Consider the following 27,573-nt stretch of genomic DNA (forward strand, 5'->3'; position numbering starts at 1 on the left):
CTGGCGCTGGCGGTCACTGAACCGCCGATTCCCAGAATCACACGATCGGTTAAGGTTGGAAAAGACCTCCGAGATCATCAACTTCAAACTGTGACCGACCACCACCTTGTCAGCTAGACCATGTCCATCATGGCTGGGCTTCGCGAACGAAGATTTGGGAAGGGCTCTACCCACGTTTGTTACAAACGCGCTGGTGGCTGAAAAGGCCAATACAAGATAGACACGTCCGGTTGCAAAAGGCACAGCAGAAAGACTCCTTAGGTGGTAAATTCTGCAAGGCACGATTCTTTCTGTGTTGTCTTTTCTCCTCAAGAGTGATCCTGCATGCTTTCTCAAAAGCATCAGCAGCGTTATAGATGGTGTGTCTCCAGACCTCCCGATTGGAGGCCAGAGTAGACCAGTTATGGTGATCAATATGGCCAAGACTGAGATGTTGTTTCAGGAAGTCCTTGTATCTTCTCTTTGGGGCTCCTCTCTTGCGGCAGCCAGTGGCAAGTTCACCATAAAGCAAGATCTGACCATGCCCAGTCTTTCCTTAAACACCTCCAGTGATGGCGACTCCTCTGCCTCCCCGGGCGGCCCGTTCCAATGTCTAATCACCCTTTCCGTGAAGAAATTCCTCCTAACGTTCAACCTAAACCTCCCCTGGTGCAGCTTTAGAATATGTCCTCTCGTCCTGTCACCTGGGAGCAGAGCCCAACGCCCACCTGGCTGCACCCTCCTGTCAGGGAATTGGAGAGAGTGATGAGGTCCCACCTGAGCCTCCTCTTCTCCAGGCTCAACACCCCCAGCTCCCTCAGCTGCTCCTCATTACACTTGTGCTCTAGATCCTTCCCCAGCTTCGTTGCCCTTTTCTGGACTTGCATTCAGGAATATACCCCCACTCCGATTTTACCCATGTGCACCCGTTATCCTAAAATACGTGTAATGATTGACATCAGGACTGTTAATGGGAGTAAATATCTAAATAAGATAAAGAGATGCCTGAGTGGAGAATCAAAGCTTTAGGAGATACAGTTATCATGACTGCTAGCGTCACAGAACTGGGTGATACTACATTTTTAATGTATGTTTGAGTAGTGAATATAAACTTCTTTAAAAAGTACAAGATCACTTGATTTGCCTTTTAATAAAACGAAGACTAGCCAAATAAATTTTATTTTAGGCACAATAACGTACTAGGCCGAATTCTGTAGTTTTCAGATCACAGAACATTTCTTCAGTGCAGGAAAAATAAGAGGAATAGACTTACAAACTATAGAGGAGTATAAATTTTCCCATACTGAAAGGAAAAACTGCCAGGTTACTGTGCGTATTTCAAATACATCTGTTATTAAATCTAAAAAAAAAATCGAATGTATTTTTCCTTATGATGTAATGTCATTCTGTAAAGTCCAAGGTAATAAATTCATTGCCATTAACAATGACTTCAAATAAATTTGGGATTGACATAGAATTAACATCCTAATGAACATCCTCTCACCAAGCTTCCTATTTCAACCTTTTATCAGGGCACTGCAAAGAAAAAGAATCTGTTTCTGCACAGCCACTGTTACAATTTAAGTCATTTTGGACTCCCTGCAACATTGTGTGGTCTCAGGTAGAAGAAAAGGGTCTGCAGAAAACTTGCTCATGCTTTGAGCAATTTGCTTCCTTTCTTTATGATTTTATCTGATGAGTATCTGTGGTATTGAGAAAGGGTGGATCACATACATGTTCATTTCCAAATGTTTGCAGGCTCAGGCTTTTAACAAGATAAAATTTTATTTTGAGAGGAATAGTTGAACCGACTTGGCAGATGGAACATTTTAAATTAAAGTTGATGACATGAATATGAGCAATTATTCATTTATAAAGGTCTGGGAGAAAAAAAAATCTGTTAAATGTTTCATAAAAGCTCTCTTGCAAATGGCTCCAAAAGGGGAATAACACATGTGGAAATTAATTGTTTGTACTAGATTTAGATCAATTACAAAGAAAACCTAGAGGACACAATAACACTCATCTCAGCAAAAATATAATCAAGATTACGTTTTCTTAACCAAATTTTCTTTGAAAAAGAGATGAAAGCTGATAGTAAGTAATTTATTTCAACTACCTGAGTATTTCCCTGAGGAATTACGTCCAGCAGTAACTCCTGCAGTCTTTCAAGGCTACTCAGATGGGGTAACAGCAGTGACCTTAATTCTTTGTAAGAGACAGTATATTGATGAGAAGTTCATACAAATACTTAAAAAAAAAAAAAAAAGGATTTCCAGTTGTTCTCTGTGTTCTTAAAAGTGCTTGAACTGGCCATTTAAAAACATTAACGTAGTAATATGTCATAAAGTATTAATGTATTAGTAATTCATTTACAAACTAATTATCAAAGCATGCAATAAAGTATCACACATGTATGGAAGGAGTCAGAAATCCAGGCAGTGTAAAACAGCACAGCTCCAGTGGAGGCAGTGGGGTTGTGTAAACATAAATAACCTCAACACATGGACAGTTTTCTTCAGGTTAACAAATTCTCTACTACTGATTAAGGGAACTCAGCAGTTTGGAGTTTTCCTAAAGGGTTCACAAGTATCAAAACTGATTTCTAAATATGTGTTCTAGCAATGTAACAAACGTATGCCTTTATTGTGACAAAATAATTACTGCCAGCCCACTCACAAAGGTGAGTATGACTGTAAATCAGAAAAAGAAAATGTAATACTAAGATCAAATTAGACTAATAATACAACCAGAAAAGAAAAACTAGCTCTCTGGGAATTTTCCTAACCAAAGGACAAGATGTCACCATTTTCTACAGGGATATGGCAGCTATAAAATCTAAAATGTTAATTTGCAGTACATAAAAATTGTTGTTGGAAATCAGTTTTCTCATGACAGAATATAATTTGTGAGTAGATCCTCTTTCTTACTTGTGATTACAAATTTTTTTGGCTCAAGGTTAATATGTGCCACTTGAGCTGAAAATGTAAAAGTTGTGTAAATGTGACCTTTCTGTATTGAGCAGATATCTTTATATTACAAACATACACTACAAAATATTTGCTGGTGAATTAAATGCATTTAGAGAAATACACCTAAGATTAAAAAAAACCCCAAACACAGAACTCCCATTGATTAAGAGGTATTTTATTCCAAAATTCTAAATATCAGAATCAAGTCAATGCTTACATTTCGCAATTTACCCAATCATAATATTTGGAAATTGTATACATACGTAGAAAAATACAACCTAATAAAAACAATCAAATTTGCATTAGGATGAAACAAATGGGTTGAAAGGAAAACCATAGCTTAATAGCTATATATTTCATACCAGTACAAAATTACTGTGCCACAATACCCACTTTTTTTTCCCACAATTTATAATTTAATACAAAATAAGGTGACTTCAAACATTTATTGCTCTCCTTAAATGTACCGAAGACCTTGGAAACAAGTTCAGAGTAACTGAAAATATTCCCATTTATTTTACAAGTATTTACTACATGACTAAGAAACACAAAATGCAGCACTCTTGTTAGTGTGTTAAGTTCCTGCTTGTGCAAACAACGCTCTTCTGATTTAATGCACGAGCAAAAACAAAAACAAAAAAAAGGCAAAAAAATTCCATTACAAAGAAATAAAATGTTACATTTTCAGCATATTTGTATAATAGCAAATACAGGTTTCCTTCCTGGACTAGAAAAGTAAAACCTGTCCAAGTTTTTTTTGAAGATTCAAATGCTACATTAAATCTTCAATCAACTTTGCAAAAGCCAGGAGTCAAGTTACTCAACTTTAATGCAGCATATCTGGAGAAGGTCATTGCATGAAAGGTTAAATTTCCTGTGTTACATTAAAATCCTACACGCTGGGAAAAAAATACACCAAAATACTAAATACCATAATCACATATGAAACAGTAGTAACATTACAGATTCAAAACCACTGTTGTACAGCCTCTAGTTGAACTTTCCACAATGGACTTAATTGTACCAGTCCTCAATAACTCAATTAGTAATGGATACATTTGAGAATATACATCGTGTTTCACCCAATGTGGGCGATGAAAAACATCCGATTCCGTTCATTCCTCACCTCAGTTGGACACACCGGTTTGGTTTGTCCTTACAGACCTTGTAGGCCAACAAATGCCACATCCCTTCTCAGGCAAACAAAAATGAACAAATTGGCAGCCAACTAGTGTGGGAATTAGAACCTAGAGATTCAGTACCAAAGAGTTCCAATCCCACCCAGATCTGAGCACAGCACATCATCATAATCCAAACTGCCATTTGGTCCTGACAGGAGGCCATTGCCAACAGAGAACCGACGGGTTCTTCCCATCTCCCAGACAGACAAACCACAGCCTTTTTGCTGTGAGGCTCATGTGGGGTCTGCCCTTACCTTTGCATTGTTTGGATTTCCATTTTGCTTTTATAAAATCCTTTTTTTTACCCCCCCCTCGTTAACAGCCAGCAGCGTTGAACGCAAAGGATCGCGTTAGTCTGGACCAAAGACAAAACCTGACTCAATTTTCACTGCTCTGTGACTGTGAGGGTGTAGTTAAAAAATACCATCAGGGTAACCACCAGCAAACCCAAATGTTGCAAAAATGTAAGTGCAACATGAATTCCTTCAAAACCAAGAGAATGCTGACTATGGCCGAAATATTTTCAATATACCCGCAACAGGCTACCTTAAAGGTTATTTAAGTATGAACACAAGTTTAGAAACAACTAAATATTTAAAATATTTCCTTGGAATAAATGCTTTATAAAGAAAGAGCACATAGAATAAACTTTCTTAAAGTTTCCACAAACACTATGCGAATCGAAGTTCAACATGTAAATCAAAATTTAAAACAAAAAAATGGGACAAATAAAATTATGAACTTGATACAAAAAATTTCCTCAAAGATTTCAAATTATATTGATAAACATAGCCCATACTTGACTTTACAGTCATGCTTAAAAAAAAAAAAAAGCTATCTCCACAATTTCATAGTTTCTTGAAAGAGATGTAAACCTATAAATTAGGTTCCTTGCTTTACATTTTCAAAATATTGTCAGATATAGTAATAGATAATATGCATTTTGTAATACAAATCACTTCATTGATCATGAGATGCTGCAATAATTGCAAACTGGAGTACTTATATAAATTCATATTCCATTATAAAAGATATAGCTCTTTTAAAATGTTTTTACTGTCTAAATAATTACATAGCTGTTGATTTTATATTCATAAAAAATATGCTTCTGAAACAGAACTCTCAAAAGAAGGCTAATTCTCTGTTACTGTACTTGTATTTTATAAAAATGCTTCCAGTATGCATCTTATGCACATCAGTTTTGACTCAAAGACATTAATTTCATTCCAAAGCACATTTTCTAAAAGTTTCTTTAAAAAATTTAACATCGTTCTACAATATTTGCTATTAGAATACATCGACGCCTGGAAGTCAGTATGAAATTTATACTGACACGAGTCCATACAAAGTCTGGAGTCTTATTGCTGAACATAGAACATGCTCCTAAATGTTTCCTGCATCCCCATTCAGGAAAACTTCCAGTTCAGAACCTCCCTGAAACACAAAGGTTACTTTAAACTGAATTTGAGGTTTTATATCTGTGTTCACTAAGTAACCTGTACACTCCATTTATATGTGCTCCTGAGGGGTTCTTAACCAAACTGGAAACCAGTGGAGGTGGGAGAAGCAACTATTTGCTTTTACTCTCCAGCAGAATGCAGGAAATAAAAAAAAAATCACTTAAATAAGTCCTACTTTACGTAACTTCAAAAATGGAAGAAACTTTCCGTAGCTACAGTAGTTGTACCAATAAAATGTACCTTTTTATCCTGAAAGTCAGCAAAATGAGTTTCCAGTTTGCACAGTAAAATGAGGATGCAGTTAGCACTGGCATTAACAATGCTGCAGTACCCCTTCCACATGAGCTGGAGAGATCTCGATGGTGCTTTTGTAAAACAGTTTTTTAATCTCCTTATAACGCCTGGACATGCAAGTAGTCTCATAAATTTCAAGTCAACGTGGTGTGTACATGTAATGAAAGCACACATATAAGAATTAGAGCTATAATCTGTCTGCCAGTCTCTTAAACCTCTTAACCTACTAAGATTAAGACTGGGTAAAACCAATCTCCCTGCACACAGATAATCGGTTGACAAAGTGTGTGAACTACAAGGAAGTGAAATGCTGTTCTATCAAAGACACATTTTGAGGCCAGGATTAAAGCCTCACTCCTGATGCTTTACTACAGAACTAGTAACAACACTAAAAGTAAAGGCAAAAATAAAACATTTTTGGCCACGCTGAAGACCTTGAAAATTCAGTTAAAACAAAATTACACCCTATGGTCTTTCATATAAAGTAATTATATCTAAACAAACTGTCTAAAACAAACCCATGTAAATGGATAAATATGCAAGCCTATATCTGGTGTACCTACTGGCCCCCACAGACTTTGTGTAAGGACTCAGATGCCATCATGGTTCAGAGAGTAAGAATGGACTTAACAACAAAATCCATTTGTGGATTTTACATGTCTGAAAGGATGCAGAATCAAACTGTTCATTTCAGATAATTCTGGGTTTAGCAGGATTTGCAGTATTTATGGGGGAGAAGCAGCTTTGAACAAAGACCCCAAAGTATAAAACCAAACCAACCAGATTTTTTCCTCCTTTGAAGAGCTTGTCTACATAGAAATCTCAGTGGTGTAAATACAGTAGAAGTCTTCCTTTGTGTATGTGGGCTGCACACAGGGAGTTTATACTGCAATTTATTCCCAGAAGGGAATAAATTACATTCTAAACATCTTGTAGATGGTACCTTTTAACAGTGCCGTCTACTGAAGAGCACAGACAATATTCTTGTGTTCTCTCAGAAGTGTAAGAAGCTTCACTTTACCACACCAGTGGTGAGGGAAATAGGCTAAGAATGATGTAAGGCTGTGGCTTTCAACCACTGACCTTCCGGTGAGTTTAAAGAAACAACAATGAAACAAAATATTTAGTGTCTTTTCTGGTAATGAAATGTATTGAACATAATGAAATGTCTTGTGCAATGAAATGTCTTTTGTGCAGTGGAACATCCAATGAATGAGTGAAATGAAACAAGCCAATGAAACAATGAATGAGTAAAATTAAATAAGCCACATCAACCTTCTCTTTTCAAACCCTTTCACATTGCCAGCTCTGCTTTGCCTCATTTGACAAGCTCGCTGTTCTCTCAGGGCAGGAGGCAAGGCAGGTGTGAGCGTGGCCAGGATCCACATGGCTGGCAGGTAGCCTGGATCAAACAAGTCCCGATGTTATTCCATCCTGCACTTGGGCATGGCCAACCACAAAATGTGAGAATGAACAACAGCTCCTGCATCAGGTAACCTGTCACAGAGTATTCCCTCCACTGCCAGAAACTGAAACTCAATCCAAGTAATACACAGACTTCATTTCAAACCCTGTGGAGGTTTGTCTTGTGGACATTCAGGCTATGGATTTTCTCAGGCGTGTCTGTGGGCAGCCACAATCCAACATCTTGTCCCTGGCAGTGCTGTGCTGCCAAGAATTCTGTGCAACACCTGGATCCTGCTCTGAGGAAACACACAGCAGAGTTTTTGGATCTTGCCCTGAATCTTTTCCCTCAGTGCCACAGAAAGGACATCAGCCCCAGCTTTCTGTTGCTCATTTTGTGTTTGTAGGCTCAATCCCCACAGTCAGAAACCCAGGACCGGGAGAACAGTATTTGTAAAATCTAGAGAGAAACCACAAGACAGATCACTAAGCAGGCAGGGCAACAAGAATAGGTATCAGATGTGAATGATTCCACTGAATATTTCATATTTTTTTGAGAAGGAGAAAAAATTGTCGTCAGATTTAATGGGTCAAAGAACATTCTTCAGTTCTGTAAAACAAGCTACATTCATTTTTTTTGTGCAACTAACTTTGAAGAGCTAGAAAATGAAATGTAGTGTACTCCAACAAAAATCAACTGAAACTAAACATGTAATGCAACAAGTATCTACAGAAACTGTTGGCTTCAAGAGCAAATGCAGAATCCATGTAGAAATTCATGGAAAGTTGGTACGTTAACCAAAAAAGATGATGTCTCCTGTATCCCAGTAAGCAAAGTCAAAGCACTACATATCAGGTGAGTTTTTCCTCACACACCAGTCAGTGCAGCTGCATTAGTTGCAGGTATGAACAGAATTAATACAAAAAGGAGGATTTAAATATATTGCTCTTATTTTGCAGGTGCTGATGCCAAGACCAGCAGCTCTGCAGCTGTGAGTGGTTTTTTGTTTTTGTTGATGGGGAAGCCAATGTTTGTAACCAAGATGCAGGCAATTTGAAATTTCAGAATGCCTCACAGATAAAACTCTGCTAAGCTTCTGATGTTCCTTCCCCGTTCTCGTGCGGTTGCAGTTGTTCTCTTTCTTGTTCTTCCTGAGGTGGCCTCACACGTTTGAAAAAGCCCATCTGTGATTAAGAGAATAAAGAAATTGCATTGTGATTTGCCAAATATACACTTCCTTTCTCTTCCCTTCTTAACTGATTACATTACTTTTATTTCCTACTCCTTTTTTCCTCATTTTTGACCTCTGAAGGCAGCCAACATCAGCTGAAAAATTAAACCAAATAAGTTGGCACAATCACAGGCACATCCTCTTTTATTCAGCTTCCTCCTGACAAAGCTGAAAAGCTTTTAGTTATCCAAAAACTTCACTGGTTCAGATGATTAGGGGACCAAGGCACTCCTTCAAACCGCTGGCACTCTAGGAAATAACACATCACTAGTAGGGGAAAAAAAGACAATACTTACCCTGTACATAACAAACACTAGAACAGCCAAGAGCAGTAACCCTGCCAGGACAGCCAAAATTATAACCCACACGGGCACCGGCATAGGCTGTGGTTGAATGCCCCAGGTAATATTTGTAGTAACCTGACAGAAAAACACAGTTAATCACACTCTGCACTGCAGTGACAAGCTGAGTTCATTCATGCAGTTTAAGTCTTGTGTATCTTGATCCTGTGGCGATTATAATCTTAATCTAGTATAAATTACTTTTTCACTCCGATGTGAGTAAAAAGCTATAGATTAATAGTGACATAAAGACTTTGCTGACCCAAGTTTAATAGGATTTTAAAATTAAATGAAAACAGGGGGTTGGGGTTTGTTCGGTTTGGTTTTGCATTTTTGCAATCAGTGATAACGTGGCAACGTATCTTCTCTAATGCTTGATGATTTTCAGTAAAACTGTAGGAATCTGGAAATATTTGGGAGTGAGAGAAAAATTATTCAGGGCTTTTTGTTTGGTTTTTTTTTCTTAAAAAGCAGTATTTGACACAAAAATCAACTTCACAAGGCTTATGAGAGAAAAAAACCAGTTGATAATAGACATCAAGAACCATATTCAAAAATAAATCCATCACAGTCCTTTTCAACCTTTTTCTTCAGACCTTTTAATGCTATAGTGCTTACCAAAAACTTTTAATTTGGCAGCCCAAACAATTGGCCTATATATTCCTTTCTGTTTGCACCCTGTCTGCTTTCTCTTGGAAACCCTCTGGGGCACAGATGCTTTTTTTGTTCCTCATTCACATAATACTTCATAAAATATAATAAAGGTCCATTATTCAAGCTCTAAGTGCTACCATAGCAGAAAACAAATTTCCAGTAAAATATTTCTCTAACAGCAATGGCATTAACAAGAACATTAGGACTGTTCACCATCTTTTCTTTTCATTTTCAATTAAGTCTTTCAAGATACAAATATTGTCAACTCTAGTCTTAGTTTGTATGTGTATAAACTGTAGTCTCAGTTGTATGTGTATAACTGAAATTAATATATGAATCAAATGTATAACTGAAAATAATATATGAATCAAATAGCTGGTAAAATTACAATTATAGCAAGCCACAAAAATGCTCCTCAACAATAGTTGTCTTTATATTAATTTTAAAGTGATTAAGTAACTCAAGCTGGATGTAAATGACTTACTACTGTGGAGTTGTGGATATCTTCAAAGGAAAGGTTCTTATAAGGGAACTCGATAACACTAAAAGAAGCAGATGATTTGAGGGAGTAGGAGTGATTCTGATTCTCCTTCTGTGTAAGGAAAACAAAATCAGTATTGCATGTGGATACAAAAGTCACTTTTAATGTTTCAGAAACAAGGACAGAATATTCACAGTCACTCACATTCATGAAAGTTTGGGTCCAAAGGCGTGATTTTAAATACAATATTGCACTCTTTCCCCTTTCCAGGTGGCCAACTTGACACACAATCTTTAAACAGTCAGCAGTCCCACAGCCCTGCATATAAAAATAGGACAGATATTCCAAGCATGAAAATATCTGAAAAGCCATTAATGGCATGACATTTACTTAATCACATTTACTTTACATACAAATACATACCCTATTGTCCTCTTTTCCTGGCAAAGCACCATAAACTATTCCAATACATTACATAACCTGCAGTGCCAGATAATTACTTATAGTTTGCAGTCAGAAAGACAGTGATATGGCAACATGTTTGCTTCCTATGACAGATTTGGTCACAACAACCCCCTGCAGCGCTACAGGCTGGGGACAGAGTGGCTGGAGAGCAGCCAGGCAGGAAGGGACCTGGGAGTGTGGATTGACAGGAAGCTGAACAGGAGCCAGAGTGTGCCCAGGTGGCCAAGAAGGCCAATGGATCCTGGCCTGGATCAGGAACAGTGTGGCCAACAGGTCCAAGGAAGTGATTCTTGCCCTGGACTCAGCGCTGGTGAGGCCACACCTCAAGTGCTGTGTCCAGCTCTGGGCCCCTCAGTTCAGGAAGGATATTGAGGGGCTGGAGCAGGTCCAGAGAAGAGCAACAAGGCTGGGGAAGGGACTTGAGCACAAGTCCTATGAGGAGAGGCTGAGGGAGCTGGGGCTGTTGAGGCTGGAGAAGAGGAGGCTCAGGGGAGACCTCCTCACTCTCTACAACTCCCTGACAGGAGGTTGTAGCCAGGTGGGGGTTGGTCTCTTTTCCCGGGCAACTATCAGCAAGACAAGAGGGCTCGGTCTTAAGCTCTGCCAGGGGAGGTTGAGGTTAGATATTAGGAAGAAATTCTTTACAGAGAGGGTAATCAGCCATTGGAATGGGCTGCCCAGGGAAGTAGTGGATTCTCCGTCCCTGGAGGTTTTTAAGATGAGACTGGAATGTGGCATCAGTGCCATGGTCTGGGAACCACGGCGGGGTTGGATCAAGGGTTGGACTTGATGATCTCAGAGGTCCCTTCCCACCCAGTTGATTCTATGATTATTTCCAGTATTGTTCAGAAAGGCCAGGTCCTCCACATGGCTGACTGCAGGGTCCACTGATCCTCTGAGAAACACGTGCTGTGAACTCAACTGTGCTTGGAGCAGAGGTGCTGCCTGCAGCACTCCCCTGCTCCCTCCAGCTGCCCTGTTTTACCAGCCTTGCTCCTTTAAGTATTGATTTCCAAATAGCTCCATACAGAAGACTGACACTGAATGAAAAATCCAAACTGAGTTTTAAGGGATTAAAAGAGCTCACCAAGGTCTGCACATCCCCCTCGGCGGCAGCCAAATCCCTCCGGCTGATCCGATGGTCACGGTTATCCTCCCTGGCAACTGTGTCATTCTTATCATCATCCTTAGAAGCAGAAATCTGAGATATACCAAGGGAACCCAAACAATAAATTAGACATTTGCAGACTTCAAGAAAACATATAACTGCAGGTTTCTCTCTTTCTATCCTAGCTGTTCTTCAGGCCCTGGCTGTACCAACAGCTGTAAATAAAATGTTACTCCTGTCTTTTCTAGATCAAATTTATACTAGAAGCTAACACAGAACCTCAGGTATCTTAATTCTTCTTCAACTCAAAACTTTTTCACTAATAGAAAAAAAATTGCTCTTAGACTGCAACAGATAGTTCAGTTTTGCAATCCTTAAGACTTTTCCTCAACATTTCAGTTTTTAACTCTGAAAACACAACAGTATTATAATATTGATGTATCACACAGCACTGTACACATGTACACATGATCAGATATACACAAAAACTTTTTTAACAGGAGCTTGAAGAAGTGAACAGCAGATTAGTTAATTATTTCATTAATCCCTTAGAAATTCCCAATGCAAAATTACGAATTTACATATGGGACTAGGCAGAGCCACGCTCCTTGCCCTCTACATAACAAATCTCTATGAGAAAACTTAAAAGAGTTGTAAAAAATAAATTATTGCAAATGGTATAGTAGAAGCACAGAAGATTTTTATTTATGTATATTCACTAAAGTTGCTTTCTGATTATCAAAGATACAAGAGTATTATTCTTTGTTGTTCTATACATGGAATTGTTTCCCTGTTTACTTAAATTTAATATACTGATTTTTACTACGTGTTCTAAACTGTCTTAAAATTCAGCTGTATACATTGACATGTACAAAGAGTGCTGCCTTATTCATCAGCAAGAGATGAAAAACTAACTCAGTGTCAGATATTCTCAGGGATTTGGCTGTTGTGAGGGCTTACAAACCAACCAAACATGCTTCATTCCACTCAAACAAAAAAGGAAAGTCCTGCTCACCTTAATTTTCAAGGGATTGATTTCCATGTCAGAAGTGCAGTTCATGGGACCATCAATCTCATACTGAACAATGTAGAGCAGAGTGTTGTTTTTGTACTTGTAAGGCCACTGCAGGGTCATCATCACCTTGCTGAATGCACTTGGACCATTGTTTCTCAGCTGATTATGAAAATAAAATTGACAGATGTAAAAAACAAAAACCCAAACAATGCTACTTTCTCTGTTAATGTGCATCAAGTTTGTTATTTGATATTTGAGCAATAGCATCGACAACTTCACCTAAAAGTGCCAGCCAAACTTCAGTTCCCCAACAGGCAAAACTTCAAGTTACTTCTGTGATCTGATAAAATGTAACTTGAAGAAAAGCTATATGGCATTAGGGCTTTTTGCCTTGAATTAATGTAGTTTTTCATTGATAAAACATGAGTTGTTCTTTTTTAGTTGATTAAATGAATCACAGCCTGAACCAAGATACTCTGAGCACGGATTCATACAACAGCAAGTTTCATCAGATAAATGGTCTCCTAAGTTCTAGGACAACTTTTAGCTATTACTATTCACACAGCTCTCAATAAGTTTTGTTTAATTAAACAATCTAGATTAAAGCTGTGATCGTTCTTGCATGGAAATTTGAAATACTTGAATTTTTTCAAGGCAAAAGACTTCACAAGAATGATTTAGAACAACTGGAGTACAAATGAGGATAACTGAATAATTTACAGCCATGAGCCATTTCCTGAGCGGAAAAAGTTACTTCAGATGTTTTATCTAGAATTAAAAGCTGAGAAAGTAAAATATGTGTAATTATGTAAGTAATCAGCCCCTTCTGTTTGTTCCACCCCTTCTTGCAGACAGCAGTTATTGATTCAGCACTAAAAAAATAACATCTTTCCTTCCATGCAAGATGACAATAAAGAAAAAAGAAATCATAATTTACTACAGAGAAAAACTACAGCAGAAGATTTAATTTATCACAGAACCATGTCATTGAAATTAGTGGTAATTCCATACCTCATAAATGTGCTGAACTAGAGGCCCAATATCATCCTCTGTTTCTGGGTTCTCCTTCGGCTGCCAATTTGCAATAGGAAGGAATATGTGATCAGGAGATGACACACTAAACAGGGGAGCAAAGAAGTTTTTATTATCAGGTATGAAATGATAAACATTATTCTCTAGAGTATCTAAAAAAAATTAAAAAATCAACATGCTTGGAGTGCTTTTTTTCTTCAAAAAAAATGTCTAGTAATGGAGGCAAAACTTTCCTTTTTTGGAATTGATTTTTTTAATTATTTAGAATTATGTAAGATCTGAAAATCTGGAGGGTGGCTAGAGAGAGCCATGTTGTCTTTATGATTAAAAAATCCCTAAGACTTCCTGAAAATTTATTCAGACCTCAAAGTTCAGTGAATGTAAACAAGAGAATAAGCAAATCTCATTAAAAATGTTTATTAAAATAGTATCAGTGCTTACCCTCTAATTTCAACAGCTGCTAAAATGGCAAGGTCAGCCTGATAGAATGCTACTGGGCTTAGATTGTCATACAGGTTGGAACTGCAGAGAAAATAAAAGGTAACTTATTAAATAAACAAAGTATTTAATTAAAAAAAACCCCACACCTTAAAATAATTCTATGTAACATCATAACACCACTCATGAGCACAACTGCTAAAAACTAAGGAGCAGAGTCAAGGAAGTTCTCACCTAAATGACACATCTGATTATTCTGTCCACCTAATCAAACAATTGCCTTTAGAAAGGCCTTCTTAAATCCCCTAATTATTCTTTGCTCCTGCTGTAATTAAAACATACATGCAACAGGGCTTTCCTCCTGACCTGTAATTACCTCACTCTTTTAGAGAGACTCGAGTTGCTCTGCTAGGAACTGTGCCAGCCTTGGAAATCGAGCTTTATGAGTTTAAGACAGCTGCCAAGGCCTTTGACCTATTTATACCATTAAAATAGAATGGCAGGTTTAAATTCATTTAACTCTCGTAGGTGAAAAATGCATCTGTGGATGAGAATAATTTAGTCATTAGGTTAAAAAAAAATGAAGCCCTAAAAAGGAAAAAGAAAAAAAAGAGCTTTTGGTTCACTGTGGGGAAAAAACAAAACAGCTGAATTTGTGCTGTCCACTAAGCAACATAAAACTGTATCAGGTAAAGATACTGCCAATGATCACATCTCCAAATCTTAACCTAATCTCCAGAAGGTATAAATTCAGGTTTATATATCATATTTATATGACAGTGCTGTGCTTATCTGATAGGTAACACAAACACAACTCTTTTGCTCCGTTTAATGGTCAGACTCTTTCATGCTGTCTGCTGTGATGGTTCACTGCATGCTGCTTCTGCACTGCCAGTTCTGAGAGACTCTCACCCTCAAAACCTATAAAATGTGAAATTCTGGCTTGACATCAGAAGGAATTCAGAGTTCAAACCCCAGTTTTAAAAGAGGGCTGTAAGCCCAAAGTCATTCTGTGGCACTGCAGGAGTGTCACGGCAGCACAATGGTATGTGGGTACAAATGAGTTCTGTGTTTATTTTTCAAACAAATATGAGGCAAAGACCAGGGGATTAGTCCAGAGTGAACCTGAGTAGTTCACAGTCTATTTACTGTGCATGTTTTCCACCAGGTGAAGTACACAGAGATTTCCATACCTTCGGATTTGCAAGTCAAACTTCACAGAGGTGTCCATCTCAGACTGCTGGTGCACACTGAAACGCAGGCCAGCCAACAGCTGGAGAAAAACAGCACCAGGGGTCAGTGGAAACACCACAAAACACACAATAAACAGCTTCTTGATGCTCTTAATATTACAACAATAAATAATATTATTAATATTATGCTTGAGACTCGTGGCCATGAGAGAGCACACATAGAACTGGCAAATAAAACCTGCCCAGTTCCTCGAGGCTGGACATGCACCTCCCTCTCTGCAGATCAAAGCCAAGGCATCACTGCCAAAAAATAGAAAAGTAAGGATTACATCATGCTCCTTGCCCTTGCTTCAGCCATTTTTACACATAGCTGAGCCTTCCTTTGTGTTGCAAAAAGTGCTGCAGTTTAAAGAACAGGACACACTTAAATGATTCCAAGTTCATTCCCAAGGTTTGTACTAAGTAGGTGATTGAGAGTTGCTTTAACATCTTTGATATACTTCAAAAAACTTTGGAAATAGTTCGTCTATATTCATCTATACAAAACGTCCCTTGGAAGAAAAGCATCATCAAAGTGTTTATAATTGTGATTTTTCACCTGATTTCCTCAGAAAATAAGACTTATTGCATCATGTCATCATAAAATCTGTCAGGTCCCACTAATAGTTTTTTAATTCTTCCAATATCAGCTACATTTGGTGGAATTGTAGAGGTCTCAACTAGACAAGACTCCTTCTCAATCTTCACAAAATTAAGCAGAAGAGAGATGAACTAAGAGAAAGGTGTGCCATGAGCTAACTCTTTATTATATTCTGAAAAATACATATCAGATAAATATAAAGACAAACTCATGAGGGACCAGAATTCATTAATTCCAGTATTTAATGAACTACTCATTTTGAGTTGCATCATAAAACTCGTGACCACTCCTTTCAGCCTTTAATTTAGCTGGAAAGTTGAAACCAGCTACCACTGTACCAACCAAACACGTGGGCAGATAAATGTCAGCTAGATCAAATCTTAATTTCCTGCGAGTAAACATCCTGCCCAAACAATACTGTGATTAAGAGAAATGCCACCTGCCCTCCTGTTTGAGCCACCAGGTACCTGTGGGACCAAGCCTCACCTTAGTTCCTGCTTTCATGGGATTGCCCAGGTCACAAACCACCAGGCGAGTCTCGTTCTCTGTTTTAAATGCACAGGACAGTCTGGCTAAAGCCTGCAACAAACCAGAAAGAAATGTTAAGGGATATCATTCTTTACACCTGGACACCTGGATGAAATCTGGAGAGAAGTTCTAGATATTCTGCATTAATTTAAATGTAACTTCTCAGTCCTAAGTCAGTCAAGCACTAAAATCAAATAAAATCTGAGTGTGAAAGCTTCCCTGGAGCCAAATGGTTTTGATACAAGATAGATCTCTTTCCAAGGTTATAAAAAGAAATTCCAATACCCATATTGGTTAGCAATTATGATTTCTGTGACATAAAGCATTTATCCACATGATTCTTTATAACCTGTGTGAAGAACTTTGGCAATTGGGCAAACTCTGAATAGGAAAATAAAGATTGGAAGGCAACTGAATCTCCAAAGACTGGAAGGCAAAATAACATGAGTAGCAGAGATAAACTGGAGAACCGAACCAAAGCATGGTCCAAGAGATAAGATAAGTCAGGAAAAAGATTTTGTATGTTCTGTGTGGTCAGGATAACCCATGACTTTCCACACACTTAGGTGGAAGAGGACAGTGATACCCAACATCACTTCTTGCCTCACAGCTGCCCAGCTCTTTACCCAGGACATGACAGGCTAAGTCTAAATTAAACTAAATGAACAAGGGCACTGTTCAGACCAAGCCCTGTAGCAGATGACACAGGATGACCCTGAGAAGCCAGTTGGAATTTTACCTCGTTGTTACGAACAACTCCGATGAAATCCGCTTGGGGCGGGACGACGACAAAGAGCTCTGCTTCATAGGCCCCTTCCCCTTGGTTCTGAGCACTGACAATGAGGGTCAAGGGGTTGTCATCACCAATGTAGATCTGCTTCTGGTCACTACAAAAACAGGGTAAAAATGAGCTCTGTGTTCACATTTTAAAAGGTACTGAAGTAGCTGAGCCTACGGAAAGAGGAGACATTCTGAAATTGCACCAAGAAATCAGAGAGATCTAGAGGCAGTACCCATGCTTCAGGAGCATCAGGAAAGCTCTAAATTGTTTAAAAAAAATCCCATATCTACAATCACAGAAATGGAGCAAATATTACATGCTGTTTTGTAAGAATCCTTTCCACAAAGTTACAAATTAGAGCAAACCACCGACACCTTTCTGTAAGGAGGAACAAACAACTGTGGGCAGCTAAATCCCTGTGCACGTTTGGAATTAGATGCCCACTTTGAAGAGGCACAAACACATACTTATAACAAAACTCAACTGCAGAATACAGCCAAGACCTCTACAATGGGTTTGTTCCAGATACAGACTGCCTTTCCAAACAATGTATTTTCACTTCACCAGCTACAAGGAAACCCGACTGTACCTGCACTGATGTACATACAATGTTTCTGAAGTGTTTGCATGAATGAATGTGTTTGTACCTACATACATGTGCACATACTAAAGCACTGCACTAAGGACATAAAAAACCAGGTGATGAGTAGAGATAATACACTAAGAGTTGCTTTAGGGCATGCAAAGCACAGAATGCTCAGATTCATGAAAGAATTATCACTTAAAACTTGTTTCTTTTTTCCGTGTTTGAGAAAAGATATTACCAATACCAGCAATTGTTTTTTTTTCATACGTGTGACAAGAGAGTCTTGCTCTCCCCTTCCTGGATAGACACATGAATTTGTGATTTTATCTAGTATTAAACAATAGAACAGTGGTACAATGGCAGCCAACACTGGGTCATTCTTGCTATGCATGTCCTGCCTAGCAAATGGACAAATAAACATGATGTACTTAGACTGGAGGCCAGGTGGGAGTGGGGGGTGTGCTCTCCCAGCATTACATGCTAAAGACTTTAGGTTGCAAAGCAGAAAATGGGTTTTCTTTGAAATATATAAGCATGAGTTTAGATAGAACACATTGAGGAGTCCTCCTTATTTCAACATATCCTTCAAACAAAAATATTACAAGGTCTTGAGTTTTAGAATTCAAGCAGGGAAATTTCTTTTCCTTGTGGTATTTTTCTCATGTATTTACCTTTCTACTGACACCTCCAGCTTTGGTTTGCAGATATTATCATCCCCACAGTCCAGCAGAATGTGTGCCTATGCAGAAATCAAAGGCATATTGTTGTAGTAATTCCTGCATCTGTTCCAACATACATTTCCAATAATATTGTTTCACCACAACTAAAAACCAAAAATTCTGAATAGCTGGTTATTAGATATTTTCATGTCATCAGTCTCAGAAGAGAACAAATGAATACATACAGGGCACTGTGCCTCATCCTGCCCCACTGCAATTCTAGGACTAGTGTCTACACCTTAACCATCTTTCCATACTTTGAATAATCTGTTCATACTGGAGTTGCTCCTCCACTATCCTCTTTAAAACCAAGTGAAAAAAATTTGTGTAAAGGGCAAAAGTAGAAAAATCTAAGTTTATTACCTTAAGAGAACTAGAGGGATAAACATAATGTGCATAGAGCAGCACAATATGAGCAATGGATGAAACACTCCAAGCCTTCAAGATTAACAATTTCAGTACTACTCTAACTGCTTTTCTCCAGGAAACTGTTAATTAGGATGTGTGAAAAGAAAGTCCAGTGCTAAAAGAAATTTGATACAGAGAGAGATGAAAAAACAACCAAAAAAAAAAAATCAAAGAGAGCAGACCAAATTTACAATAACCATCAATATTTCCGTAATTCAAAGACCAAAGCCTAGCTGTACATTTAGGTATCTTAATTTTTCAGAAGTCCTAAGGTAAATATGAGTTTTGAAGGCTGAGCTCTCTCATCACAGGCTGTGTGAGCAATGTACCTGTCTGCTCATATTAGCAGGGGTGAACTGATTGAGGATAGGGTGCAATCCTGTTGCATCTGCAGCTGTTCTGTAATCCAGACGATATTCCATGAAGATAGTAATGGGAGTTAGCTTGTCCCTAAATTCAGATTCATCCTGAGGAAAAGCAATTAAACAGAACAATTAAAACATAGTAGGAACGAGGAGGCCGAAACAACATGAAAACTTCTGAGCTCTTTCCAAACTAGAAAAATCTCTTGTCAGGAAACCTGCAGCAACATGCCTGTTTAACAAATGGAAAACTGGAGCATACAGGACTATTCAGTCACAGAACTCTAATACCAAGGAAACTAAGGGCTACAACAATTCCACTCTTTCCTGTCGGGCAAAATGCCGTTGGCTTCTAAGATCCTCATCTTTGGACTTACGAATTTTTTTTCTATCCTAAAATCATTGCTTTGCACTCTGGAGCTGCTGACTTTCATCTGGATAATTTCAAATCATCCTGTTTGTCAAATGTTGATCCTGCCTTTCAGATTAGTTACAAACCAGCTCTTGGCTTTATGTCAGTCACAGATTTGATCAGTGTAAGCTCTGCTTCGTTTCTGAGACTAATGGAAATTACTGACTGTAGAACAGCTCATTTCAGGATCTTACCTCAGAACATATCTTCTGTGGGCAGAAACCCATTGATTAGGTATAGTTTTCAACTGGGTTTGCATCCCATTTAAGGTAACTTCATGGAGGTCATGTATCTTTACTTTCTTTATGAAAATTTCAGGTGGAAATGTGTTAAAAGCTTTACTGACACTGACATCTAAGAGGTCTAATTCTGTATACATCCCACACACAAGGCAGGTGAAAGAAAGGTTTTACCTATCCTCCATGAATCTTTTATGATTACTAGTATTTTAATTGGGTTATTAGGGTTTTTTGGGGAGGAAAGTAAGTAGTGTTTATGTTTGATTTATAGCACTCAGAGATAAATCTCAGCTGCATATAACTTACATAGCTACATACTGTTTCTTCTATTGGGTTACACTTTTTAATTGTGTTAGTATCTGTTCACATTTGTGGGGACTAAAACAGAAAGACTGAGAAAAAGCAAGTTTAATATTTTAACTTTCTCTGCCTCCTCTGTTATTTGCTGATCTTGGCTTTTTAGTTGCAGATCCATATTTTTCTTTATTTTTTTACCTCCAAAGTAGATGGACAACCTTTAGTTATCGAGTTTCATATTCCTTGGAAATCACAATTAATGTGGTGCCTAGATGATTCATTCATGAAGTTCGCTAACAAAATTTTGAATTAAAATTCCAATCCCTTTAGGGACCAGGACCTCAGTCCCAGTAATATCAAGTTTCTCCAGCATTTTTTTTTAATTTTATTTTTTTTTAACAACTAACACAAGGAACTTGTAATAGACAAGGCACCAAAAACCACTTGCCTAAAAAAACATAAATGGCTACTTACCCTCAAGAAGGCATCGAGTTCTTCGCAGTTCATTTTGCCCCCCTTTGTAATAGTCATGTTCTTAGAGTGGCTGGGCTGTTTGCTGTGGAGAAAAAGAGCTCTCCTTATAGCTCCTTTCTGTTTAAGTTTATCCAGCAGCAGCTCCACTTGGAAATCTGTCCAAGGCAAAGCATTTGGGTCAGGCACGTTTCATTCCATTAAACACAGTGCAGATTCCCATCAGGATTGGAGCTGAACACTGATTTCAGCTTAAAAATTCCAGTTCTTCCAGTGTAAAAATCTGTTACTACATTGGTTCTCAAGCACTGTTGCTGTCCTAAATTGGACTCTGCTTTTTCCTTAAAGTCTAGAAACATGGAAGAGCACTGACACATTTATAATTTATAATTGCTATAGAACTGCAAGAACAAAGCTCAAATCTTCCCCCCCTAGAAATCTTTAAAGCAATCTTGCATATAGCAATTGTATATTTAAACTCTCTTGCTAATCTGATTACTTCAAATATTTGATACAGGTAATGAAATTCAAAATATGAGCTTTCTCAGATCACAGCACCTCTATACATGCCATAAAGAAAACAAGAAAAAGCTTTTAGAATCAGTAGACAAAACCTGATTGCAGCAGGCTGCCTGCCACTCTACAAAACCTCGTGGAGACCACTAAAAAAACCTGTTGGAATCAATCTTTTCCTGATTCTGATCCAGGCAATCTGACAAAAAACAGTCAGTGAAATCAATCTGAAGGTTATGATTTCAACAGAGATGGGAGAAGTCCCCTGTGGCTTGCCTGTATCTCCCAGGCCTAACAATACTTGAATATTCTTGTCTAAAACTCCCCTCAGTGAGAGTCACTCGAAATTCTGTAAAACACAAAGGACTTTCCACCACTACGTAACCACATAGTTGAACATATGCTTTAAGTCCCAAGTATGACCAAATGCCACCAACTTCTACACAACCACAGCCAAAAAACCCTGCTGAAGACAGTCACATAGATGTACTCCTACCAAGGGTGCTGTAAAGGGCAGCCAATTGTTTCAGTAATGAAAATAACAATGACCTGTGCTCATGTCTGCTAACAATACACAAAGGCTTTATTTAAAGTTTTGAAACAAGCAGAACTTACTGAGGGAGTTGGGGAGCTTTCCTTTGCCATCCGCTTTTAAGCAGAACTTTACTTTGAAGCTGTTTTGGAGGAAAAGAAAATACTTATTTCACACACTTTTTTTCCCGTTTTCTTCTAAAATTCTTCACTGTTTATTTCTGTTCAAAGGTCTTATTTTGTATTGTCTGTTCTTTCAGCAAAAAAAATCTATGTCTTTTTCCTTATTAGCTGACTGCACTTCCTGAATTCTTTAAAACTGGAAGCTTACAAAAATAAAACCCAAGAAAAGTCCCTCCCCTCAAAGGAAAACATAGACACCCTGCTTACCAAGAAACTTTTACATCTCCCAGTGAACAGGCTTTGTTTTCTGGGTTTAGAATGGTTGGATTGACTTCCAGAGCAGCATTTACTCTAATAACTGGTCTAGCCCTGCAAAGAAAACATCCTCTTGGAACAGCATTCAACACCACATTAGACAATACCCTCCCCATCAAATTGTGAAATATATACAAACACACAATATTTAGTGAAACCGCAAGAAAAACAAATAATCACTGAGCAGATGAGGGAAAAGCGGGAAGCTTTTCTGTGCCCTTTCATTCCCATCAGTCAGAACATGGACAACTGTGTAAAGAGAAGTCCTATCTCTTTCTAGCACTAACAAATAAGGTATTGTCCCAAAATGAGCAAGTTTGGATGAGAACATTGGGATTTCAGTGTAATAGTTAGCAGCACCCTGTATGTGTCAGAATCTAGGGAACTGTCACTCAGAAAGCCTCAAAGGCAGCTTATTTATATTTCCTCTTGACTACATTGATAATGATGAATTCTAGAGAGCAGACTGTAGGTATACTCAGTGAAAACAGCAGTATAACCTTTTTTTTCACCTCCAGCATTTTGGAATGGAGTGGGGCAGCAGAATTTCAGACTGATCCTGCCTTCTTTTTTAGCTGGAGAACCCCCCTGAGCTTTGCCCCTGCTTGCACTTGGGTAGAGGCACAGCGGGATCCTCACCTGTACAGAACGGCTGTGTCAACACCAAAGGCTCCAACAATCAAGTCTAGGAAGAAAGGAGACACATTATTACACATTGCAATGTATTTCTTTAAAGTATGCTGCTTGTCAGGCGGGTCTGCTCTTTGGGTTGAGTTATTTAAAGTGCATTTGGAGCAAAGGACCTGGATATCCATTTTTGTCCACGTCCGTGGCTCCTTTCAGCGAGTACCCAAAGCTGGGTGGCATCGTGCGAGCGGCCCACTGCCCTTCCAGAATTTGGGATGGCACTGCATTCAAACCACTTGCTCTTCCATTGTAGATGTAGACAAGTCCTCTCTTGTCCTCTCCACCGTACGGTGCAGCCACTGCAATATCTGAAAGCCAAGAGAAGAACCGTCAGCATCTCCAGGCGCAGAGTAGGGGAACATCTTTGGGCTCACATCAGTCAATCCCTTCTGACTTTACAGTTTCAAGGTGTGTCAGGAGGGAGGAAATGCAACCAGTCTTTAAAACCCTCATCAACAACGTTTGTTTGGTTGTTTTTTTTTAATTGGATGCTGTTTTTTTCTAGAAAGTATAAATGTTTAACAAGAACCCTTCACAGACTTGAAGGGAGGGGAAGGAGGGAAAGAAATAGTTCTGCAAGCGCTTCTGCACCTCAATAACTGACTTGCAGCCAAATCTTATGGATTTGAGATGTTTGTGAGATTACTAAAACAACCAGAATGAGTAATTGTTGGTGCCAAATCACAAAACTAAGTGGGGCTCTCTTCCCGTTTCGTTAACACGCTCATGTTCCTCCAAAGGGTGTGACATTTTAATAATTCTGGAAAATTTAAATCATCCTAAACCAATGGTAAATATGAAATTCCAGTCTATCCTGAACATGGCTTGGCAATATGTTTTATGGAGAACTCCCAGTTAGTACAATTATTCTATCTCTTAAAGTTTAATAAATTTAAGAGTACTCATTTTCAATGACTAATAAACAGTAATAAACAAAATGTTAATTAGACTGTAAGGTAAGGACAGTTTTAGAAGTGCAAATATGATGTACATTCAACAATCAAAAGTCAAAGACCAAACATGAAACACTATACAGAGTAGTTTCACTTTTCCTTCCTCTTTACTTAAATTTTAGAAAGTTTGATGAAGAGAGTAAGGACTCAAAATTTACTGTTTTGTATTTTTGACTTATATTCACAAACTTTATGACACCAGTAAAAATTCCAATCTTGCACCACACTGTGATGGAAAGTATTTTAATTAACACTCCCAAAGTGAGGCAGAGCAATAAACAAAACAAACAGACTAAATCATGGCTAGGCTTCGCGAACGAAGATTTGGGAAGGGCTCTACCCATTTTTCATGCAAGCGCGTTGGTGGCTAAAAAGGCCAATACGAGAAAGGCAAGTCCGGTTGCAAAAGACACAGCAGAAAGACTCCTTAGATGGTATATTCTGCAAGGTTCGATTCTTTCTGCGTTGTCTTTTCTCCTCAAGAGTGATCCTGCGTGCCTTCTCAAAAGCATCAGCAGCGTTATAAATGGTCTGTCTCCAGGCCTCCCGATTAGAGGCCAGAGTGGACCAGTTATGGTGATCAATATGCCCGAGGCTGAGTTGTTGCTTCAGGGAGTCCTTGTATCTTTTCTTTGGAGCTCCTCTCTTGCGGCAGCCAGTGGCAAGTTCACCATAGAGCAGGATCTTAGGGAGGCGGTGGTCCTTCATCCTAGAGATGTGCCCTGCCCAACGCAGTTGCGTTCTCAGGAGCATGGCCTCAATACTTGTGATTGCTGCCTGTTCGAGAACAGATGTATTGGTCACATAGTCTGACCAATGGATGTTAAGGATTGTACGGAGGCAGCGTTGATGGAAGCGTTCTAGGAGACGCAGGTGGTGGCGGTAGATGACCCATGATTCGGAACCATATAAAAGAGTAGACAGCACTATGGCTCTGTAAACACTGATCTTGGTGCTTTTCTTCAAGTGTTTATTACGCCAAACTCGTTTATGGAGTTTTCCAAAAGCACTGTATGCCTTCGCTAACCTATTGTCTATCTCCCCATCAATCTTACCATCTGAGGAGATGAGGCTGCCTAGGTAATTAAACTGTTGGACTGAATTGAGTTCTGACTGGCCGATGGTGATGTGGGGACGGTGGGGGACTTCCTGAGGTGCAGGCTGATGGAGAACTTCTGTCTTCTTTAAGCTGACTTCCAGCCCAAAGAGCTCAGCAGCCTCTGCAAAGCAGGATGTTAAACGCTGCAGAGCTGCTTCTGTGTGGGCAACAAGGGCGGCGTCATCAGCATAGAGCAGCTCCCGGACAAGATGGTTTAGGGTCTTAGTATGGGCCTTCAGTCGCCTTAGGTTGAATAGGCTTCCATCAGTACGATATCGAATGTAGATACCGTCCTGATCATCGAGGTCTGCCGAGGCCCTTTGAAGCATCATACTGAAAAAGACTGTGAATAGGGTAGGAGCGAGAACGCAGCCTTGTTTCACACCATTCTTTATTAGAAAGGGCTCAGAAAGTGTGTTGCCATATCTGACTTGGCCGTGCTGATCCTCATGAAGTGAGATGATCATTTTAAGGAACTTGGGGGGACAACCTAAACGTTCCAAAATCTGCCAAAGACCTTTTCTGCTCACAGTATCGAAAGCCTTGGTGAGGTCGACAAAGGTTACATAGAGACCTTTGTTCTGTTCCCTACACTTCTCTTGCAGTTGTCTGAGAACAAATATCATGTCTGTGGTGCTCCTGTTGGCTCTGAAGCCACACTGACTTTCAGGTAGAATTTCTTCTGCTATAGCGGGTATTAGTCTGTTCAGGAGTATTCTTGCCAAGATTTTGCCAGCAATGGAGAGCAGAGTAATACCACGGTAATTTGAACAGTCTGATTTAGTACCTTTCTTCTTATACAAGGTGATGATGACTGCATCACGAAGGTCTGAAGGTAGTTCGCCTAGTTCCCAACAGCGCACCACAAGCTCATGAAATTTAGCATGGAGTGCAAGGCCCCCATGTTTCCAGACTTCAGGTGGAATTCCATCAACCCCAGCTGCCTTGCCGATTTTCACCTGCTGTATGGCCTTGAGGGTTTCTCCTAGAGTGGGGGCAGTATCCAATTCGTATTTCACTGGTTGTTGTGTGATGGACTGAATTGCTGAGTCTTGTACTACACGGTTGGTACTGAAAAGAGTCTGAAAGTGTTCAGACCATCTATTCAGAATGGAGGTTTGATCTGTCAGAAGCGTTTGACCATCTGCACTGAGTAGTGGGCTTTGGACTTGGTATGTAGGCCCGTATGCTGTTTTCAGGGCCTCATAGAATCCTTTGTGATCCCCTGTATCTGCACATAGTTGAGTTTTTGCAGCTAGATCGGACCACCATTTGTTCTGGATGTCACGGAGTTTCTGTTGGAGCTTGCTGCAAGCAAGACGAAAGGCTGTTTTTCTAGCGTGACAGGAAGGCAGTGCAAGGTGAGCTTGGTGGGCGGTTCTCTTCTTCCTCAACAATTCCTGGATTTCTTGATTATTTTCATCAAACCAGTCCTTGTTCTTCTTGAGGGAGAACCCTAAGGATTCTTCAGAGGATTGCAGGATGCTACTTTTAATATGCTGCCAAATTGTTTCGGGAGAGGAAACTGCAGAATCTGTGGAATGGTTATCAAGCTTAGTTTGAAGGTTTGCCTGGAATCTTTCTCTTACAACAGACTAAATAACAGCAAAGTAATTAAAAAGAGGCAGCTTTTGCTACGATTTTCTAGCCTACAGTTTATTTCAGATTGAAGTATGATGGAAACATTTTTGGGATAACTTCATCAGGGCACTAGAGTTTTGGCTATCAGCTGTAACCTTTCCAATGTCTTCTGTAAATAGTTGCAGTGATATCACATCTTCACACTAATTCTGCATATTATTACCAACTAAAAAGGTCCCTTCCAACTCAAACTATTTTATGACATTATGATTTCGTAGAAAATAAATTAAGAGCCACCTGAGAATTTGAAACATCAGCCTATTGTAATTTTTGATCTTTCAGAAAATACTTATCTTGCAAGCAGAATGGAAAAAATGAGCATTTTTGGTGAAACTCAAATTCCTACAACTCTTAAGGCAACACTGGAGTATGACGTGCATAACAAGGTGTTCTCCCTGGGATTCCTGGAAGTCTCCATCCCAAAACTACATGATTCTTGCCTGTTTCATTGCTCTGAATTCCTAAGTGAAAATAGCAAATTCCTAAAGTAACAAGAAGCACAGGCAACGAGTTTGAGAGTCCTCAGCTTCAGTTGTGTCAGCCTCAGACTTCTCATGCAATTACTCGCTCGAGACACTCAGCTCTTGGGCTGTAGTTAGTATGAAATATTTTCACCAAACCTTCCCATTTTGAAATGGACTTTTCTCTTTTATCAGAACATTTTTAACCAGCTCTCTGAAACAAAACCTTCCTTTTAGTCACCATTGTGTTCCTGGAGCAGAAAGTCAGCTTTAAGCAACGGAAACGGGAAAATTCTACTGCAGACGTCCTAACAAGTCAAAAAGGGGAGAGTTGAGCATTTCATCAAAGTTTCTGTTGTAGTTATCACTCAGAAAGCAACGAGCTGCCCAGTGTAACAGCTCAAGTCATCCATGCTGTAGCTGCAATGGCATAGTCTCTGCTCGATGCATCCATGGAACTCCTGTTAGCATTCCTGGGAGTAGCATACAAGCATCGAAAGGAGTCTAGACCTTGGTGTCCAACACTCAGCCATGGCAAGAATGCCGAGTGTTTGTGTG

General features: G+C 39.1%; 1 protein-coding gene across 1 annotated transcript in view; it reads right to left on the reverse strand.

Annotated features, from left to right (window-relative positions):
* Positions 1-3,110: 3,110 nt before the first annotated feature.
* ITGAV (integrin subunit alpha V) overlaps positions 3,111-27,573 on the reverse strand; it is a 47,646-nt gene continuing 23,183 nt past the window's right edge. The window contains exons 13-30 of the mRNA XM_027696486.1: positions 22,978-23,169; positions 22,814-22,859; positions 22,127-22,228; positions 21,821-21,879; positions 20,696-20,850; positions 19,241-19,378; positions 18,456-18,523; positions 17,157-17,304; positions 16,376-16,468; positions 15,250-15,329; positions 14,060-14,140; positions 13,598-13,703; positions 12,587-12,745; positions 11,551-11,664; positions 10,203-10,316; positions 10,002-10,109; positions 8,819-8,941; positions 3,111-8,475 (exon numbers count right to left, since the gene is read on the reverse strand). Of these exons, the coding sequence (XP_027552287.1) occupies positions 8,380-8,475; positions 8,819-8,941; positions 10,002-10,109; positions 10,203-10,316; positions 11,551-11,664; positions 12,587-12,745; positions 13,598-13,703; positions 14,060-14,140; positions 15,250-15,329; positions 16,376-16,468; positions 17,157-17,304; positions 18,456-18,523; positions 19,241-19,378; positions 20,696-20,850; positions 21,821-21,879; positions 22,127-22,228; positions 22,814-22,859; positions 22,978-23,169 (1,982 nt within the window). The 3' untranslated portion in view covers positions 3,111-8,379. The remainder of the gene's footprint in view (positions 8,476-8,818; positions 8,942-10,001; positions 10,110-10,202; positions 10,317-11,550; positions 11,665-12,586; positions 12,746-13,597; positions 13,704-14,059; positions 14,141-15,249; positions 15,330-16,375; positions 16,469-17,156; positions 17,305-18,455; positions 18,524-19,240; positions 19,379-20,695; positions 20,851-21,820; positions 21,880-22,126; positions 22,229-22,813; positions 22,860-22,977; positions 23,170-27,573) is intronic.

The sequence above is a fragment of the Neopelma chrysocephalum genome, unplaced genomic scaffold, assembly GCF_003984885.1.
Source record: "Neopelma chrysocephalum unplaced genomic scaffold, ASM398488v2 Primary Assembly neopelma1_107, whole genome shotgun sequence".
Taxonomy (NCBI): domain Eukaryota; kingdom Metazoa; phylum Chordata; class Aves; order Passeriformes; family Pipridae; genus Neopelma; species Neopelma chrysocephalum.